Source organism: Pleurodeles waltl, chromosome 6, assembly GCF_031143425.1.
Source record: "Pleurodeles waltl isolate 20211129_DDA chromosome 6, aPleWal1.hap1.20221129, whole genome shotgun sequence".
Taxonomy (NCBI): domain Eukaryota; kingdom Metazoa; phylum Chordata; class Amphibia; order Caudata; family Salamandridae; genus Pleurodeles; species Pleurodeles waltl.
The window spans coordinates 645,118,480-645,140,032 of record NC_090445.1 but is presented as its reverse complement, the minus strand read 5'-3'; the positions used below and the strand labels follow the sequence as shown (position 1 = coordinate 645,140,032).

The 21,553-nt window shown below is 41.9% G+C and overlaps 1 protein-coding gene across 2 annotated transcripts in view; it reads right to left on the bottom strand.

Moving 5' to 3' along the window:
* The window catches only part of CEPT1 (choline/ethanolamine phosphotransferase 1), a 251,381-nt gene that overhangs the window by 133,459 nt on the left and 96,369 nt on the right, over positions 1 to 21,553 (bottom strand). For both annotated transcript variants that reach the window (XM_069238994.1, XM_069238995.1), the window contains exon 5: positions 14,214 to 14,355. In XM_069238994.1, the coding sequence (XP_069095095.1) occupies positions 14,214 to 14,355 (142 nt within the window). The remainder of the gene's footprint in view (positions 1 to 14,213; positions 14,356 to 21,553) is intronic.

Below are 21,553 nucleotides of genomic sequence, written 5' to 3'. Positions count from 1 at the left end.
CTTGCATAACAGTGCCTGGTGGATGGCCTTCTGGCCTGTTTTATGACTTCCATACATTCTTGGGTAAGTTGTAAGTGCCCGAATTCTAGGATTTCAGGAGCCAGATTGATAGATTCAGCGATGCTGGATCTGGGTGTCTGATCTTTTGGTTGTGCTGTGTCAACAGATCTGGCCTGTTGGGCAATTTGATGCAGGGTACCACTGATAGGTCTAGCAGCGTTGTGTACCAGGGTTGCCTTGCCCAAGTTGGTGCTATCAATATGAGTTTGAGTTTGCTTTGACTGAGTTTGTTTACCAGGTAAGGAAGGAGAGGGAGAGGAGGAAAAGCGTAAGCAAATATCCCTGACCAGTTCATCCATAGGGCATTGCCTTGGGATTGTTTGTGTGGGTATCTGGATGCGAAATTTTGGCATTTTGCGTTCTCCCTTGTCGCAAACAAGTCTATCTGAGGTGTTCCCCAGAGTTTGAAATAAGTGTTCAGAATTTGGGGGTGAATTTCCCATTCGTGGACCTGTTGATGATCTCGAGAGAGATTGTCTGCGAGTTGATTTTGGATCCCTGGTATAAACTGTGCTATTAGGCGAATTTGGTTGTGAATTGCCCAATGCCAAATTTTTTGTGCTAGCAGGCTTAACTGCGTGGAGTGCGTCCCCCCCTGCTTGTTTAGATAATACATTGTTGTCATGTTGTCTGTTTTGACGAGAATGTATTTGTGAACTATTATTGGTTGGAAGGCTTTTAGTGCTTGAAAAACTGCTAGAAGTTCTAGGTGATTGATATGCAGTTTTGTTTGATGTACGTTCCATTGTCCTTGTATGCTGTGTTGATCGAGGTGTGCTCCCCACCCTGTCATGGAAGCATCTGTTGTTATTACGTATTGTGGCACTGGGTCTTGGAAAGGCCGCCCCTTGTTTAAATTTATGTTGTTCCACCACAGAAGCGAGAGGTAAGTTTGGCGGTCTATTAACACCAGATCTAGAAGGTGACCCTGTGCTTGAGACCACTGTGATGCTAGGCATTGTTGTAAGGGCCTCATGTGCAGTCTTGCGTTTGGGACAATGGCTATGCATGAAGACATCATGCCTAGGAGTTGTAATACCATCTTTGCTTGTATCTTTTGTGTTGGATACATGCGTTGTATGATGGTGTTGAAATTTAGAATTCTTTGTGGACTTGGAGTGGCTACTCCCTTTGATGTGTCTATTATGGCTCCTAGGTATTGTTGTACCTTGCGCGGCAGAATGTTGGATTTTGTAAAGTTGACGGTGAACCTGAGTTTGAAGAGGGTTTGTATGATCTGATTTGTGTGATTTGAGCACTGTATGAACGAATGGGCCTTGATTAGCCAGTCGTCCAAATATGGGAACACATGTATTTGCTGCCTTCTTATGTGTGCAGCGACTACCGCTAGACATTTGGTAAAGACTCTTGGTGCGGTTGTTAATCCGAAAGGCAGTACCTTGAATTGGTAATGTATTCCTTTGAATACAAACCTTAGGTATTTCCTGTGCGATGGGTGTATTGGTATATGGAAATAAGCATCCTTGAGGTCTAAAGTTGCCATGTAGTCGTGTAGTTTTAGCAATGGCAATACTTCTTGTAGTGTGACCATGTGGAAGTGGTCTGATTTGATGAAAGTGTTCACTACTCTGAGGTCTAGGATTGGTCTCAGTGTTTTGTCCTTCTTTGGTATCAGAAAGTACAGTGAGTAAACTCCTGTGTTTATTTGTGTGTTTGGCACTAATTGGATTGCATTCTTTTGCAATAGTGCCTGCACTTCTATCTCCAGGAGATTGGAATGGTGTGTTGTTAGATTTTGTGCTTTTGGTGTATGTTTGGAGGGAATTGTAGAAATTCTATGCAATAACCATGTTGGATAATTGCTAGAACCCAAGTGTCTGTAGTGATTTTCTCCCATGCTTTGTAATAATGACCTATTCTTCCCCCCCACTGGTGTTGTGTGGAGGGGGTGAGTGACATGTGAGTCACTGTTTAGTAGTAGGGGTTTTGGGGCTTTGAAATCTCCCTCTATTTCTAGGGAATTGCCCTCCTCTATATTGTCCCCGAAAACCTCCTCTATACTGTCCCTGGTAACTGGACGGTGTGGCTTGTGAGGTGCTGGCTTGTGTGCTTTGACCCCAAAACCCCCCTCGAAAGGGCGTTTTACGGAATGTGCTGTAATTCCCTCTGCTCTGCGGGGAGTAGAGTGCGCCCATGGCTTTGGCAGTGTCTGTATCTTTTTTGAGTTTCTCAATCGCTGTGTCCACTTCTGGACCGAACAGTTCTTTTTCATTAAAAGGCATATTGAGAACTGCTTGTTGAATCTCTGGTTTAAATCCAGACGTTCGGAGCCATGCATGCCTTCTGATCGTTACAGATGTATTAATTGTCCGTGCAGCTGTATCTGCAGCGTCCATGGAGGAGCGTATCTGGTTGTTGGAGATGGTCTGTCCCTCTTCAACCACTTGTTTTGCCCTATTTTGTAAGTCCTTGGGCAGATGTTCAATAAGATGTTGCATCTCGTCCCAGTGGGCTCTGTCATAGCGCGCAAGTAGTGCCTGGGAGTTCGCGATGCGCCACTGGTTTGCAGCTTGTGCTGCGACTCTTTTACCAGCTGCATCGAACTTGCGGCTTTCTTTATCTGGGGGTGGTGCATCTCCAGATGTGTGAGAGTTGGCCCTTTTCCTAGCTGCTCCTACAACGACAGAGTCTGGTGGCAGCTGTGTAGTGATGAAAACCGGGTCCGTAGGTGGCGGCTTATATTTTTTTTCCACCCTTGGTGTGATTGCCCTACTTTTGACCGGCTCCTTAAAGATGTCTTTTGCGTGCCGGAGCATACCAGGGAGCATAGGCAGGCTTTGGTATGAGCTGTGGGTGGAGGAGAGTGTGTTGAATAAGAAATCATCCTCGACCTGTTCTGAGTGGAGGCTTACGTGGTGAAATTGTGCTGCTCTAGCCACCACTTGAGAGTATGCGGTGCTGTCTTCTGGTGGAAATGGCTTCGTAGGGTATGCCTCCGGACTGTTATCTGACACTGGGGCGTCATATAGGTCCCATGCGTCCTGATCTTGGTCACCCTGGCTCATGGTGGTGTGAGCTGGGGAGTGTGATGGAGTTTGTGCTGGTGAAACGTTAATCACGGGCGGAGGAGAGGGTGGTGGTGTAACTCTTTTCACCACTTTTGGTTGTGGTGTTTGTTCCGTCTGGAACTCCAACCTTCTCTTTCTCCTAATGGGGGGAAGGGTGCTTATTTTTCCTGTCCCCTGCTGAATGAAGATACGCTTTTGCGTATGGTCTACATCAGTTGCTTGTAGCTCTTCCTCAAACCTATGCTTATGCATTTGGGAGGTTAGCGAGTGCTCTTCTGTATAAGAGCCTGAAGCTGGGTCGCTTGCAGTCTGTTTCGGCATCGAAACTTTGTCTGCGTGTTTTTTCGGCTCCGAGGTGACTTTTTTCCTTTTCGGGGCCGAAACCTCTCGGCGTCGATCTGTTTCGGTGCCGCTGTCTCGGCGTCGAGCCGTGTCCACACCGGCATCTCGGTGTCGAGGCTTGTCTCCAGCACTTTCTCGGTCCCGAGAAGGCTGCGTGCCGGTGTCTCGACCGGAGTCGGACGATCTCGGCACTGTTTGGGCCTTTTTCGGTGCCGACGGTCGGTCACCGATTTTATGGGTCGAGCCATGGCCTGGTGGCAGTGGCGTCCCCTGGGCCTTGTAAATGTTCCTTTGAGTGGATTTCGACGTCTTACTCACGGTTTGTGTATCGTCGAATCCTTCGGAGTCTGAGTCTTGGATCGAGAAGGTACCTTCCTCTTCTTGTTCCTCGAACTCCCGTTGGGCTGTCGGAGCGGACGCCATCTGAAGTCTTCTGGCTCGACGGTCTTGGAGTGTTTTTCGGGACCGGAACGCACGACAGGCCTCGCAGGTGTCTTCGCTGTGCTCAGGTGACAGGCACAGGTTGCAGACCAAGTGTTGGTCTGTGTAGGGGTATTTATTGTGGCATTTGGGGCAGAAACGGAACGGGGTCCGTTCCATCGGCGTTCTTCAGCACGCGGTCGGGCCGACCAGGCCCCGACGGAGGATCGAAAAAACTACCCCGAAGGGCACCGGAGCTCTTCGATCTTCGATGCGGTGTGGAATCTAAGTACGCCGATCCCGAACGCAACAATACCGACGAAAATCTTCCGAAATTAGCTAATTTTCCGTTCCGAAACTCGGAGCGACAGGAACACGTCCGAACCCGATGGCGGAAAAAAAACAATCGAAGATGGAGTCGACGCCCATGCGCAATGGAGACAAAAGGAGGAGTCACTCGGTCCCGTGACTCGAAAGACTTATTTGAAGAACAACACCAGATGGCGAGCTATTGCAGAACATGCGTATCTACAGCGACAGATGCCATCGAACAGGGTGTTCTGCAAAAGTGGGACGGTGTACCCATGGGAAATTTATGCCTGCTCACCAAGGAATGTCCAGGAGATACCCCCCACGCACCGACTAGCGCACTGAACAAAAGTAGCACCTCACCCCCAGCGCCTCAAACTTTATGTAACTGCATTAATAACCTGTGGGGAGCCCTGAAAGGATGAACCTGCTCCCACATGTTTCTATAAGAAGTGGACTTCAATAGTCAGTTTGCTGACATGTGGCTACAGGGACATCAAAAGCTACAAAAAGGCCTTTTGGGCTGGAATGACCAGTTTTTCTGCAGTGACGAGCTACAACTGGACCTAGAATGGACCTTACTGGTGGCCTCTGCCCGAGTCTCTCGGTCGTTATAGGTGCCTTAAAAATGCCAAATAGGAATCACCCCACAAAGTCTGAAAAGTTTGGCCTTATACCATTTTTTTATTCCTGTGACCTCTGAAGCTTCAGTTGGATCTTGTGGTAAAGGAGGCTGATTCTGAGAGGACTTCGTAGTAGACAGTCTTAAGCTTGCCATGCTGGAGGATTTTTAACAAAAAAAAAAGAGACCAATTCCAAAGGTAGAAATCTAGACCAGGTGAAGGTGTGATAACTAGCCAGCGACAAGAGGACTTTGGCAGCCAAGAAATTTGAATTTTCCTACTCAGAGCTTTTCCTACCAAAACAACCAGGTTCAGCAGGACCTCATCCGTTAGCTATCCAACTCCATGGTTTTTTTTCTAGATACAGCTAGCAACGTTGCAAACGTTAGAGGATTTTAACTTCCATAAACAAAAGACAATGTCAAAAGGTAAAACCTTTGCACAGGCTGACCTGTATCTGATCTCAGTTCCGCTGCATTAAGTCTGAAATTGCACCTATGTACCAGTCAACGGTGATTTCTGCTGAGTGCTTTACTTTTTCTTGACATTTTTTGGCCTAAAAAGCTTAAAAGTTCATATCACCGCTCCCACTATTGGATTTTAGTCATTTTTTTAAATTATATTTTCTTAACAGATAGAAATTGGATACAGATGTTTATTGTGTTGTATCATGACCTTTTGACTGTCTTAGTGTTGCTAAATGCTTAACACATTTTCCAAAGTTAAGCCAGTCTGCAATGTACCATAGCTATCAGGGGATGAGCCCAGGTTTCAATTACTGACACTAAGAGCCCTACTTAGCCCGTTGGCCAAACTCCCGACAGGTTGGCCACTGCCTGTGCGGCGAACTCCCCGGCGGTGTCATTAAGAGTTTCCCACTAGGCCAGCCTAGCGGGAAACAGGATACAGCATGGTCTCCAGCTCGTAATCGAGCCGGCAGCAATGTTGTAGCCTGCAGGGTTCACCAGCACCCTCGCAATGTTCACAGTCTGCAAAGCAGACAATGAACATTACAATGGTTCTGGCAGGGGAGCCCCTGAACCCATTCTTCGCCAGCCTTTTCATGGTGGTGCTACTGCCATGAGAAGGCTGGTGGAGAATGAGATCGTAATCCCTAGGGCAGCACTGTTTGCAGCACTGCCCTGGCGGATTAGGATCGCCACCAACCTCCAGACCGCCAAGCTCTCTAATCCTGGTGGAGCTGGCAGCCTGACCGCCCGGGCTGTAATGTGGTGGTTGGACTGCCAAATTGATGGTAGTCCAACCGCCATCCGCAAGTCTGGAGGTCTAGTGACCGTCAGACTCGTAATGATGCCCCAAGTGTTTGACCTCACAGGATTTTTGCATCTCACTAATTGAGTAGGATACACATCCTCTCAAACTAATAACCCTTTTTATTGCAGTAGGGTACTAGCGGCAATTTACAGCACAATGAAGGGTAGTACTCAGGTTTATGTTAGTACTGTGTTGTAAAAAAAAGTTTTTGGTAACAAAGCTTTAGGGAAGGTGAGTCACTTGTCTTTAAATAAAACCACATTCAAATGATTTGAACATATCCTAGCTACTGATTGACAACCATACGTAGCTTTAACCTTGATGGGTTGGCCAAGTAACTATTTATAATCAAGCAGTGTTTTTAAAGAATATTTTCTACCCAAGATAAAATATAGCAGTCATTGGTTTTATACCATTCAAAGGCAGAGTAAAATAACAGGCATCTCAGCAGTATACATTTTTTTTTTTTTAAGTGCATCTTTTGTGTCTTCCTATGCAAAAAAAAAAAAAAAAAAAAAAAGTAAAGTATTAAAACACTTGAAGGTTTAGACGTATGCATGTTTGCAAACCCATTTGTAGATGTCTGTTTTTTAAAATTTTATTTAAACTCCTTAATTATGTGTATTGTGACAACTGCACACTGCTCATTATCGACAGATCAAATGTAATGATTCAATGCCGATGAACACCGAAGAATCATGATCTTAATTTTTTAACATTCATTGAGATAGATGCTCCAAAGATTTTTGATTTAATTTATTTTGAAGGTGAAATGGGGGTCAGACTGAATAGGAGAATATCATCTACATCAGTGGTCTTCATACTTTTTAAAGCTGCACCCCTCCAGTTGGAAAAAAAAATATCTTCAGGCCCTCCTCCAATTTGTCCACAGATATTCTATTAAATTAGCAATGTTTAAATATGTCTACACTTATGTCAACATTGCAGTTAAGTTATGCTACTGTTTTACGAATGCAATGAAATACATGATGGCAAACATACTGTTCTGGTCCGACAGGTCTTACTAAGGTGTAATAGCATCCACAGTATGATTATTAGAGGTTAGGGTGGGGGTTTTGATGAGTATTTGGAATCCCTTCCTTTTTGACACAATCTCAGCTTGGATATAAATGACAAAACATGTTCGTGATACCCCCATTGCAGAGCTGTTTGCTGATGCTAATTTTTTCAGACTAAAACAAAGCCCTGTAAAATGCTTCTTCTTTGCTCCCCCCGATCATTTGAGGCCCCTCAGTAAGCTGATCTTTCTACCACACAAAGTAGTGGGATTACAGTCTGCAGATTATAGGCATTTTGAAAGGTCAGCAATGTAAAATGAGAACAGCAAAGGAGCCCGTATACATCCCTGTTATTATTTGTTTTACACAAATCTATTTCTTGAAGATTCACTGGTGAAGCCCAAGAGAACCCTAACTCTAGTACTAGGAGTGGTATGGGATCAACATGGCCGGTTTAACTAGAATTAAGTCTCAATTAGACAGTTTGAATCAGAGTTGGTCGGTCTACTTGCACGAGATCAATAAATGATATGTACAGTTTTATTTTCCTGTAGATATTATAATCATTGATATTCCTGGGAGGACCCCTATTGGTCAAAATGAATTTGAATATCTCCTGCCAGTCATTCTAACAGGACACTAAATAGGAATTTCACAAATGATTTTCAGCAATATCAAGTAAAGTTACTAGAGCATAGTTTTGGAACGGTTCTCCATGTCTCTTCTTATAACTTGAAAGTATTAAAGAACTCTCCAAGGAGCTAGGATAGGTACGGATTCAACACAGTGTTTATATCGAAAAAATAGTAACCCATCCAATTAGGCAGGATTACCCTATATTGATGGAAGTACTCCATTTGAACATTCTGCACAGTCTGCTGCTCTACAATGTCATTCTCAGTGAGCCAACGTTATACTGGATCAGATTCCATCTACAACTGATATGTCACATCACTGTAAAGGGGGATGAAAAGGAATAACCTTATATAGATCTTGAATAGATTTACAAATTCATTCTCTCACAGGTAACATTTTTCAGATTGTTACTGCCATCATGGAGGTGACTGAAACCAAAACAAACAGTATGTTTCCCTTAAATTGCTGTATATATGGTACCAACCGAGAGCTATTTTCAATTTTCTTTCTAGCCTTTTAAAAGTGAGAGTGGAAGGGAAATATGACAACTTCTATGTACTTCTCTTATCCTAAGAATCACAAATCATACTGGAGACTTCTGAGACTAAATAAACACATCCTCAATACCAAGGGCTGCTAGATTTATCTTTGAGACAATAGCTAATTAACAGGTCAGATTTATGTGTACCATTGTTATCCCAATTTGAGATGAGATCTTTACACTGACCTCTCCTGCCCTATGTACTAATTTGACTGGAGAAGACACTAGACCTCACATATATTTAGACAGGATTATGACCATTTGCAGCATATGCTCTACAATGAATGTAGACCATCATATTTACATATACTTTGGAAATCAAAAACACACTTCATGGTTGATTTAGATTACCTGGCCTTGCATAGCTGAACACAGTACGTCACCCCTAAAACCTCCTTATATTATGGTGAGTTTCTACTTCAATCCTCAATTTAACAAGATTTTACCTCTGATGTGCGTTCAGCTGTTGTAAGACATAGGGGGACTTTAGTACTCATATCATCCATCAACCATTAAGTATTGTGAAATGTGCTGTAAAATCACCAACCAAGAAGAATGGAAGGTTAGGATACATATTTTTATAGGTTTAAAACAGCAGCCACTGTGGCCACTAGCGTAGAATCTGCCAATTGCCTCGACGTGTATGTTAAATAAACTGCCGAGAATTAAATAATGATTAAATTAAAGATAAATCACTTTTCAGTGCAAATGTGTTTTTAAGTCACTCGCAATATTGCACATTTCCAGTTGAAAAATATAGTTATTTATCTACTTGCCAGCAGTTTGTCTCCGATACAATGGTTCAGGAAGGGCATAGTGGGTGGTTCCTACAGAAAGGACACTAGGAGAACCTGATAGACGACGTACATCAATTCCATATTGCATAAGTTTCTAAGTGTGTTCTGATCAAAAGCTCAAACTTCAGCCAAACAGATGGTAACTGGGCACAATGAATACCCAAGTGGAAAAGAAAAAATAACACAACAAGGGCAGATCAGTTGACAGAAAGAAAAAAAAAAAAAAACTGAATTTGGGAATCAGGTGCAAAATATTTAAAATGAGATGTGCATTGTCCACTTCAGGAAATAGATTTTCCAAATATATAGTTGGAAAGGCTGTAAAATATAGCACCACCTTAGAAAAATCGACTTCAGCATTCTGCCAAGAGATAGAATGCATAAACTGCACAAGGCCTATTTCGCCACACAACTGAGGTGAGAAGAGTAATCTGGGATTCTCTGTGATAAAGATTTAGGATTCTGCAGAAGGACTGAGTTCTGTAGCTATGACTGAAGTACTAAATGACCGTCTCTGTAGTAAAACGTGTTTTTTCGATCAAGGATGTGATTCATACTTTGAGGGTGCCTTTTTGTGATTCTTCTACTTTTGGGCCATTTATAATGACTTAGCTGATTTTGTTCCAAAATGTTTGTATTTACAAAGGCATTTGCCCTCTTTGGCCTGTACTTCAAGGATTTTAATTAAAAGGCCAACGATTTGGGGGTTTCCCTTCATATTGCATCAGTAGGGCACCAAATTCAGTTATCATAGATTGAATCCCATACAGAAACATTTACTGAGTTGTCTGATGTGATTACTAAGTGAATGTTTTAGTTTGTGTGGATTTAAGAGAAAGCACTACTTTTTGAGGAGGTTAAAATGCTTCAAATGGATGTTAATATTTCATGAGTTTCATCTTGAGTGGTATGCTGCTCTGCAAGGAATTTACTACTAAAGCCACAACTTTCAGAATTAAGACTGAGATAGGAGGATTAAATATCTCAGGAAGAGGATTGTTATGGTAAAAGAGAAAAGTGCGCCACCCGTGATGAATGATGAAACATAGTTCAGTAAGAGCAGATTGATATTATTATAGAGACCAGATAAAAAATATTTTTGATATTCTGGATCCATCTCATCAAAGGAAAAATACAGACTTATTACAGGCATGGGTATAAGACTACAAAATGATCCAACAGTTTATGGGCAACATTTAGAACTATACTGAGGATCTTAAGTGTGTCCTTTCCACAGGAAGTCTCTGCAACCCTCGCTGGAATCGGCTTTATTTGCGAAGGAATCACAGATGTAGTCCAGTACAGATTATTTTTTTTTTATTACATTTTTAGTCTGCTCTTGTGATATTAAACCGAAGGAATTAAATACACAATTCTCCAGAGGACTGGATGATGAGCGAGTGGAAACCATTACTTGATCTTTCAAGGGGACTTCATATACAAGCATCCAGTATTTTGAATTTCTTCTTTGCGAGGGTGACAGATTGATGACTTAAGAGGTAATATGAGTGAAGTGGAAGACTGGGGCCTAAAGAAATAAATTGACTGTACCCCTATGAATTCTACTGCCCACTCTCTGCACCCTCCTAGCAACTGTAAGTAGTTTGAAATCACAGTGGTGACACAGGGCATACGCCCTTGAAACAGGGCCCTCAGAATCCCAAGTTCTCCATGTCAAGTTAAAGATCACTGTACAAAATGAAGATTTAGGACAATAAAAGGTAATTGCACATCATTTAAAAGGGGCTTCCAGTCAGCAAATAGGCAATATTTAAAAATTACTGAAACTTAAATGATGAAGCTGTTGTAGCAATGCTTTACAAGACACCATCTAGACTTGGCCAACAAAAAGTTAACTGGACACAAAGCTACATCTAAGCATAAATACTACTCTCCTTTGCTACCTAAATTCTATGCATTTAAGAGGTAACACAACCAGAAGGATGAGCATGGAAGGCTTCAGTAACTTGTTTGAAGCTGTGGCACGCTGTGCAAGATTATACTAAAAAATAACTGCATGTTTCGAGAGTGATTGATATGAGAAATGTGATTTAGAATTGTGTAATAATGTATCAAAAAAGTGAAAATGAATCTCATTACTTGGGTTAGCAATATAAGCTTGTGTATGTTGTCTTAGTTTTAAATGGTGAAACTGCAAAATGGGGCGTATCATATTTGTTTCCGGAGGACAAGTGTTAGTCCTGAAGAATGGGGAGAATATAATCTAGACCACCAAAATCAGTCAACATTTTGTTTAAATCCATTTTCAGCCTTGCAGAACTGTACATGAAATATTGACTCATGAAGCTAGTTGGACCTTTTTATAGGTTGATGAATGTGGTTTTAATTTTTTTGTGTCTGTGTTATTTTATTTGCATGTGCATATGAGAAAACGAATGCATTTGCGTAATAATTATAGGTCAGAAAATGGTTTCCTGCACAGGAGCACACCATTACATTGATTTACTTAGTTCTGCATTAGTATTTGCTTATATGCATGCCCATCCTTCTATAAAAGCAAAAACAACCCTGGGGAGTTTTTTCTACATCCATCTCGGTCTTGGTTCTGAGGAGTTACTCTCTTCCCTACTCTAAAATCATCAACTTTAAAACCAACCATGAGCATAATTTTTCACTGGGAGGTCTCTTTCTAGATATTGCCCTAACGGAGTAATCACAGAAGGTAACTGCACCTATGTTAGAAAAAGCCACTTATCCTCGGACTTTCAGATTTTGCTGAAGCGGTTTCTTGGCATGTGTGTTCATGGTCTTGGAGATAGGTCTTCTCTTTGTCCTTGAGAGTATATATTTGAGAGGGAGATGGTTAGGTCATTTAGAAAGTACAAAATGACCAGATCAAGGGGTCAGATATTGCCTTCTTCCTGTCACACAAAAGGCATTTCACCAAACGTAACAACATTGCCCAGGGAAACAATTCCCAATGGAAAGATGCAAGGAAACACTCCGAACCATAGAAGATGACTGAAATTGTTTTAAGGTGGGATGGAAAGGTTTTCTAAAGATAAACAACCCCCCACACAAAAAAAATAAAAGATCAGTGTGTCAGGATCCGGTTCTCAAAAGACTGAAAAATAAATGAGGAAATGTCACTGAAAAGGTATGATAGCATATTAGTGGATTACTGCTTCCTTAATAGAATGTGGTCAGTTTTACAATTTGTGAAGGCTGCAGTCCATCAAACTACACTGCTCCTACTTTAGTTTTCTTATTTAAAAGGATTATTACAGTATTGTCATTTTCATTTATCTAAAGACATTTTTAAATTGCTTATTGAAATTATTGGCTGACATAACCTCAAGGCTATGAAATATCAATGTAGTTTAAGCAAAAAGGTTTTTCTGAAGTAAACAGGTTACATTTTACATATTGCAAAAAGGGCTTCAGAATCCTGCGTGCGCAAAGAACAACCCAGTGCTTATTACGATCAATGGAGAGGCCCTGAAGCTAGAAGCTAGGGTATTTCTAGGGTGCAGCAGATACTCCTAGGTACTTTAGGCACACAAACTGTAAACCTTTGGGTATCAATGTCTTTCTCAGTGTACCCCTGAAGATCTGTTGAAAAGTCTTTAGCTTTTCTTGTCAGTAGCAGAAGTCTATGTAAGGACCGTACAAAATGTGGTGTAACGGCTGGTGTATTAAAATATCTACTTAAATATCGCTTCTGATTTCTATGCTTACAATAAAAACCTAGCAATGTAAATATTTTGAGCTATGTGTATCTATAAAAAGACCGAAATCTGGAGAGAGTGCATGATGGGGGAAGGGAAACATAGAAAATGTCAGGTGCCCCAAGTCAAAAAATGAGTTTGGGGGGGGGGGGGGGGGGGGGGGAGAGGAGGAAAGGAGGATTAAAGTGTTGGGTAGATGGAACAAAACCTCTTGGGTGCTGGAAGAACTGGATAGAAGCAGGGAGGAGCGTGTTTGCACCGATGTGTGCAAGTCAGTTGATTGCAATGAAGAAATATACATTTCAATGTGGGCAACAAAAACTTGGGTTATCCCTTTTGAGAGTAGCTTCCGCTATTGACTGTCACCTCTTGATCGAGGGATACTTCCAGGACCACACTGGGAAAGTGCTACAAGTATCCCTAGTCAAGACCTAAGATGCCTTATTCAGAGAAGAAATGGAAGGTTAAAGAGACAAATAAAGTAAAACTGCAGAGCAAAGTCTTTCATGATCAAAGGTGTAATGACAATGTCTAAGAAAGTAGGTGGTTTACATTTTTTTTTCCCAAGACCTTGAAACATTGTCTAACATGGGGGTAAGCGATGCTTCAAATAATAAATGGATCTTTGTGGAGAATAAATGTAGGGTGGGTGGGCATTTACCCGTTTGAGCACATAGTGGATATGAACTAAAAAAACAGCTGAAGAGTGCAATGGGAAGCTCTTTTGAGGCTTTTCATCAAAGTCACATTTTGGTGCCATAATTCAACAAAATGACAAACCCACTACACTACAAGGAGTTAATTTTAAGGGCCTTCTATATCTGAAGCTGCATTTCACAAGAGCTCTAACCGCTCTTCCAAAGTTATTTATCTTGCAAAACCTGTGGTGTTGAATTTAAAAATCTTTAGTTTTCATATTTAGAATCAGAAGCTTAGCACAGTACATGCCTATGATCACTAACATCTTTGAGAGATGTTTGTATTTGGCAGAGCACCAAATTTCAAAGTAATACAGCCACTGCAATATTAAATGTTTCTGTTATAAGGCTATTACTATGAACTGCTTACCAAATTTGCATGTACGAAAGTTCTATTGCCAAAATTAGAGTTCAGTATCTGAAGACTCAATGTGGTATATGCATGTGTAATCTATACTTTGGGTTTTGAGTGAATTAAATAATTTAAAACTAATATGACTCTCGATCTATTAAGAGGACTACAAAGTCTATGCTGATGGAACTATACTCGAGAGGAACAAAATGTTTGTCAGTTGGTAAATTCTTCTGGCAGAATTTCCAAGGGCAAATGTGATGGAAACGTTAACTGACCACAATGAATAGTGACTGCGTTAACAGGTGTAATCATTCACTATGCACAGCTACAAAAAAACAACTACTGTGAAAGTACAGTGTAACATACTTGTAACAGTCATCAGTATCTACCTGCAATTTATTATGACCATCTATTACTTACATTCCAAAACGCAAGGTTCCAGAGACGTAGGTTTGCCAGTGCGCGCAGTAGAACATAAACATTCCAGCAAAACAACAGAAGAACATCCAATCTGGATTTGTCCCTAGTTGCACCGCAATACATGTTCCCAACACCACAAAGACTGGAAAGAAAAGGGACATGTATCAGCGATGTACTCCCAACACCGTCAACTCTGTTGAAAACCTCATTATTGTTGGTGAAACTAAATAAACAGCTATTACCTGCTAGGGAGCAAAGAATGCCTGACTAGGAGGATAAAATGCTAGTGACTTGTGTTTTCTCCTTGTACACCTTCAAACCTATTCGCTGAATAATTCCAAAAACATTAACATACAGTAAAAACATGGTACCTAGTTCACATGTTTTATGACATTACTCAGCTAACAATAAAAATATGCTTGCTTTACTTGATTAAAAGAAAACAAATGAGTAAATGCTACTTTCCTACAAAATCCATAAACATTTGCATGAACGATTTTTTAAATTACCTAAGAATCAACAGTTTTAATTGCCAAGGATTGAGTGGAGATGAAAAGCAAGCATGTAGAGAAGGCACTACTTTCTGTCACCAAAGTACAAGCATGGTACTGTAGTAAGCATGGTGCACTGGTTCTACTGGTGTCCCAATAGCTCACTGACCAAAGTGGTTTTACTTTCTAGGAATAAAGAGTTCTACTGAGCTATGTAGTATAGTAAGAAAGGTTACTTACAGTACAAAATAACATCAACAGTAAGGCAGCAAGCTATATACACACACACATACATTTCATTAAGTCACTTACTGAAACATTTATTCTGACCTCCCTTTCCATAACTACATCTTTACAGACTTACGCTGCAGATTCACATGCTGTGCATACGTCTGCCATCTAGTGTTTGGCTCAGAGTGTTAAAAGTTGTTTTTCTTTGAAGAAGTGTTTTTGAGTCACAGGATCAAGTGACTCCTCCTCTTCGGCTCCATTGAGCATGGGCATCAACTCGATGTCAGATTGTTTTCCCGCAGAGGGTAAGGTAGGAGTGATAGAGTATAAAGAAAAGAGATGTCCGTGCTAATGGAATGTTAAATATATATAAATATCTACATGCTTACAAGTATTGTTTAACTTAAATGACTACAGGCTGCCGGGGAGGTGGGAGGGTGCATGTGAATCTGCAGCGGAACATGCCACGAACAGATGTACACTGGGTAAGTGACATTTTCCGTTCGATGGCATATGTAGCTGCAGATACACATGCTGAGCATAGACTACAAAGAAGTTAGTCCTCCCATAAAAGCGGTAGTCAGCCTGTAGGAGTTGAAGTTGTTTGAAATAATGTTCTTAGTATAGCTTGACCTACTGTGGCTTGCTGTGTTGCTAAAACATCTACACAACAGTGTTTAGTAAATGTATGTGGTGTTGATCAAGTAGCTGCTTTACATATTTCAGCCATTGGTATGTTTCCTAAAAAGGCCATTGAAGCACCTTTTTTTCCTTGTAGGATGTGCCTTAGGAGCAACTAAAAGTTGTCTTTTCGCTTTAAGGTAACATGCATTTTACTATCCATTGTGCTAAACCTGGTTTTGAAATGGGATTACTAGTATGAAGTTTTTGAAGAGCTACGAATAACTGTTTTCCTAAAAAGTTTTGTTCTATCTATGTAGTACTTTAGAGCCCTTTTAATGTCTAATGTATGTAGAGCAATTTCTGCCACAGAATCTGGCTGTGGGAAGAAGACTGGTAGTTCCACTGTTTGATTGATATGAAAAGGTGATATTACTTTAGGAAGAAATGCAGGGTTAGTTCGTAGTATGACTTTATGATTGTGTACTTGTATGAACTGTTCCTCAATAGTGAAAGCTTGAATTTTGCTAACTCTTCGCAATGATGTAATTGCGACTAGGAAGGCAAACTTTCATGTTAAGAATTGTATTTGACACGAGTGCATAGGTTCAAATGGTGGGCCCATAAGTAGTGTGAGCACTATGTTTAGGTTCCACAAAGGAACTGGAGATGTTCTGGGTGGAATGATGCATTTTAAGCCTTCCATGAAGGCTTTGATAACAGGTACTCTAAATAGAGAGCTGTGCTGTACATTTTGCAAATATGCGGAAATTGCAGTGAGATGTATTTTTATGGAAGAGAATGCTAAATTAGATTTTTGTAAATGAAGTAAATAGCATACAATAACTGATTTTATCAGCCAGTCATCTAGATATGGAAAGACATGTATGTGTTGTCTTCTTAGGTAGGCTTCGACTACCGCTAGTCACTTTGTGAATACCCTTGGAGCTGTTGTTATTCCAAAGGGTAACACCTTGAACTGATAGTGCTTTCCTTGAATGACAAACCGGAGATATTTTCTGTGCGCAGGATGGATGGGTATATGAAAATACGCATCTTTAAGGTCTAATGTTGCCATGAAATCGTGTTGCTGAAGTAGTGGGATAACATCCTGTAGGGTTACTATATGAAAGTGTTCTGGCAGGATGTAAAGATTGAGGGTTCCGAGATCTAATATTGGCCTTAGGGTGCCATCCTTTTTGGGAATGAGGAAATACAGTGAGTAAGCTCCAGTCCCTACTTGATTTTGTGGCATGGCTTCTATTGCTTGTTTGAGTATTAGAGATTTGACTTCTTCCTGTAACAGAGTGATATGGTCGGTGGATAGCCGGTGTGGTTTGGGTGGAATGTTTGGTGGAGTTTGCATCAATTCTAGGCAATAGCCACTGCGGATAATTGATAATACCCAGTTGTCTGTGGTAATGTTTAGCCAATTGTTGTGGAACTTTTGCAGTCTTCCTCCCACAGGGGAGGTATGGATTGGAAAGGAATGGCACAAGTCACTGTTTACTTTGTTGTGAGGCTTGTTTTGGTGTTTGATATTTTCCCCTGCCTCTGGGGTACTGGCCTCTATAAGTGCTTTTGAAACCACCTCGTTGGTATTGAGGTTAGTAGGCCGGCTTTGGCTGTGATGTGGATGCCTCTGTAGTTTTGGCTCTAAATCCACCTCTAAACTGGGGTTTGCGAAAGGATCTCCTGTATTGTGTGGTGTATAGTGCACCCATGGCTTTTGTCGTGTCTAAATCCTTCTGCATTTTTTCTATAGCAGTGTAGACCTCTGGGCCGGAAAGCTGTTTCTTGTTGAATGGCATATTCAACACTGCCTGTTGGATTTCAGGTTTGAATCCTGAGGACCTAATCCATGCATGCCTCCTTATGGTTACAGCAGTGTTGATGCTTCTGGCCGCTGTATCTGCTGAGTCCAGGGCAGACCTGGTCTGATTGTTAGTGATGGCTTGGCCTTCGTCCACTATCTACTGTGCCCTCTTTTGCTGTTCTTTGGGGAGATGCTGGATTATATCTTTCATCTCGTCCCAATGGGCCCTGTCATATCTAGCCAACAATGCCTGTGAGTTGGCTATTCTCCATTGGTTGGCTGCCTGAGATGCCACCCTCTTCCCTGCAGCATCTAACTTCCTACTCTCTTTGTCTGGTGGGGGTGCATCACCTGACAACTGCAAGTTTGCCTTCTTCCTGGCAGCCCTTGACTCTACTGAGTCTGGAGGTAGCTGCTGAGTAATATAGACCCGATTGGAAGGAGGTGGCTTATATTTTTTCTCTACTCTAGGAGTAATTACTCTTGCTTTTATAGGCTTGCTAAATATTTGGTCAGGGGAGCACAGGGAACAACTGATATGTTGCATGTGTGGAGGAGAGTGTATTAAATAAGAAATCATCCTCTAAAGGCTCAGTTTGCACAGTGACATTATGATATGTTGCCGCCCTAGCTATCACTTGAGTGTAGCCTGTACTATCCTCTGGTGGTGAAGGCTTAGAGGGATAGCAATCTGGGTTATTGTCCGGTGTGGGGTCTGGATCATAAAGATCCCATGGATCCTCATTGTCCTGCTGCGAATCAAATGAGTGTGATGGTGACTGCATAGGTGTAGAACTAATAGGAGGAGAGATATGTAGATGTGGAGAGTGAGGAGGAGACTGAGGAGGAGAAAATTGAGGAGGTGGAGGTCTCTTGTTTTTGGCACTTTAGCTGGCGGCTGTGTAGTGTCCAGTTCCCCCTGAAAGGCTAATTTCCTCATTGGTTTTGGAGGAGGTGCAGTTAAAATTCTGTCAGTTTCTTTATGGATATGAATCTTGGCTTGCCTTTCATCTATTACTTCCATGATTGGTTGCATTTGTGAGTCCTCCTCAGTAGATTTCTGGCTTTCTCCAAGTGTTTTTGAAAGTCCATGCTCCTCAGTATAACTAGGTCTTTTTGGCTCCGAAGCTGGCTTCTTCAGGATCAAAAAAGATGGGGTTGATGATGGTCCTGGCTCGAGTCTGATGGCTTCGGAGGGGTGGCCTTCTTCGGTGCCGAGCTTGTGGGTTGGTCACCGAGCATCTTCTTTCGGGTCGCGACATGGCCTTCTAGCAGTGGCGTCTCCAGGGCCTTATGTTTGGGCTTAGATGGGGCAGGCGTACTCATGTGCTGTCCTGCCGTGACCGGTCTGTCTTCCTCAGAATCCTAGTCGGAGTCGGATCCTCAAACGGAGACTGCAGTCTGCATGATCCCTTCCTCTTCGATGTCAAGATGTTCGGAGCTTTTTGATGCCATCGCGAGCCTCCGTGCTCGTCTGTCCCGGAGTGTCTTTTTTGACCGGAAGGATCTTCAGGCCTCGCAATTTTCTTCCCGATGGTCGGGGAAAAAGGCAGAGATTACAGACAAGGTGTTGGTCTGTATAGGGGAATTTAGCGTGGCAACGAGGACAGAATCGGAATGGAGTCCGATCCATGAGGCTTCCACGCGGTCGGCACGAAGGGCGAGTAGAGATGTTTGTTCCGACGGTACCGAAGTGTGGATCGAAGGTGTAACAATATCAAAACAATACCGACGAGAAATGAAGCATGTTCAAGGTTTTCTGAATCGAATTATCGGAGCGAAAGGAAACACATCCGAACCCGATGGCGGAAATAAAACAATCTAATATGGAGTTAATGCCCATGGGCAATGGAGCCGAAGAGGAGTAGTCACTCGATCCCGTGACTCGAAAACACTTCTTTGAAGAAAAACAACTTGTAACACTCCGAGCCCAACACTAGATGGCAGACGTATGCAAAGCATGTGTATCTGCAGCTACACATGCCATCGAACATATATATGTATATATATATACACACACACACACACACACACTGGCCCTTCTTACTTGCATATTGCTTATTCTACAAAGCAGTTCTATCCACCACAAAAGTTTACAAAATAAATACCACCCTTTGCCTTGGAAAAAACATAGAAAGACGAGTTTTTAAATTACATTGTAGCAATTAATTATGTCAGGGTATCAACAGAGCAGAAAAGTGTAGTAATATGCCTCGCGTGGCTTCATGCGCGTCGCCGAGCACGAGACACGTGAGTAGCGAGAGACGGCTGGAAAAGAACTGGGGCGGAGACAGCGACTTGACAGATCGGCGGCGGTCTGTTATTATGAAATAAAGAAGTTATTTACCATAACGTGCACGACAGTCATTACAGTGAAATCTAAACACAAATTCAAAACATTACTAACACATTACAGCAGAAACTGTAGAGGAAACCTTACAAAAACTTAGTATCAATAAAGTAGATGAAATTACAAAATCAACGGTATCCCAAAAGGTTTCACCCTTTGTCTGCCACTCCTGCGTACACAACAATCAAGATCAAACCTATTGACAACTCCTGTATTTTTTTTTCTCTGCAACAGGTTCGCTTGGAAATACATTGCTCTGAAACACAAAGGATTGATCCGAATCATACATTTTGTTAAACACATCCTTGACATGGACCACCTTATTAACATTCCACCAATTTTGCATATTAACTGACAGCATTACCACATTTTGTCAACCATAGGTTCCGAAAGGATAAGTTACTTACCTGTAAATCCTAGTTCTCTTCCAGGGGTATCCTCATCAAAGTCATAAACATTGAATATTCCCGCCCTTGTGCGGGGACCCCGGAGCATATATAAAATATATACACATTATACATGTGTAACAAACAGTCATGCAGGCTATCATGTTAAAAACAGGCTAAAATGCTTTATTTCTATGAAGTTTTTTTTTTTTTTTTTAAATACTACAATAGAGCATAAATAAGTACCCAAGCTCCTAAAACTAGGCTTGGGGAAGTAAGCAGTAGCAAACTCTAGTGAAAAAATAGAGAAAACTGCATTGAAAAACAATGAAGCATTCTTAGCCAATAGGCTGCATGTAGGTTAACACAGGAGAACCATAAAAACTTTGGCACTGTGCCTTTAAGACCCTGAGCACCTCCAGTATCCCACCATGCCTCAGGGGTGAAGGAAAGGTGACAGTTGGTTCTCAGTTAGGTCAGTTCTTTTTACGGTGACAATTTGTATAATTGAATCAAAATACTGTCTGTCCTGCACTTCCAGTAGACGTGTGTCCGGGGAGGAGGGTGGGTTGTTTATGACTTTGATGAGGATACCCCTGGAAGAGAACTAGGATTTACAGGTAAGTAACTTATCCTTCTCTTCCAGGGGATCCTCATCAATAGTCATAAACATTGAATAGATTAGCAAGCCCATCCCTAAACCCAGCGGACTGTCCGATAGAAGTGCAGGAATAGACATGTCTTACGCAAATAAATTCCTTAGAGAGGCCTGCCCCACTTGGGCATCCGCTCTTGCATCTGAGTCTAAACAATAATGTCTTGTAAAAGTATGGACAGACTTCCATGTAGCAGCCTTACAAATCTCAGATATAGGAACATTGTTAAGGAGAGCAGCAGTAGCCGCTTTTCCCCTTGTGGAATGCGCTCTAGGCCGCGCTATCAATTGTCTATTAGCTAGCTGGTAAGTATTAACAATACAAGAGACTATCCATCTTGATATTGTTCGCTTAGATGCTGCTTCTCCTGTCCTTAAATGACCATAGTTCACAAACAAGCGGTTAGAGTGTCTAATTGATTTTGTCTTGTCCAGATAAAATTTCAGCACTCTTTTCAAGTCTAATGAGTGCAATGCTTTCTCAGCCGGAGTTTCCGGATTGGGAAAGAACGTCGGTAAAGTTATGGTCTGATTAATATGGAATTCTGACACCACCTTCGGAAGGAAAGATGGGTGAGTTCGTAGAACTACTCTATTGTCATGAAAAACTGTGTACGGTTCTTTTGCAGACAAGGCCTGGATCTCACTGACCCTCCTCGCTGAAGTAATGGCCACCAGAAAAGCCGTTTTCCACGTAAGGTGTTGTAAGGAGGCCTTATGGATAGGCTCGAAAGGAGGGCCCATAAGTTTTGCTAGGACTATGTTCAGTTCCCACGGAGGAGAAGGCCTC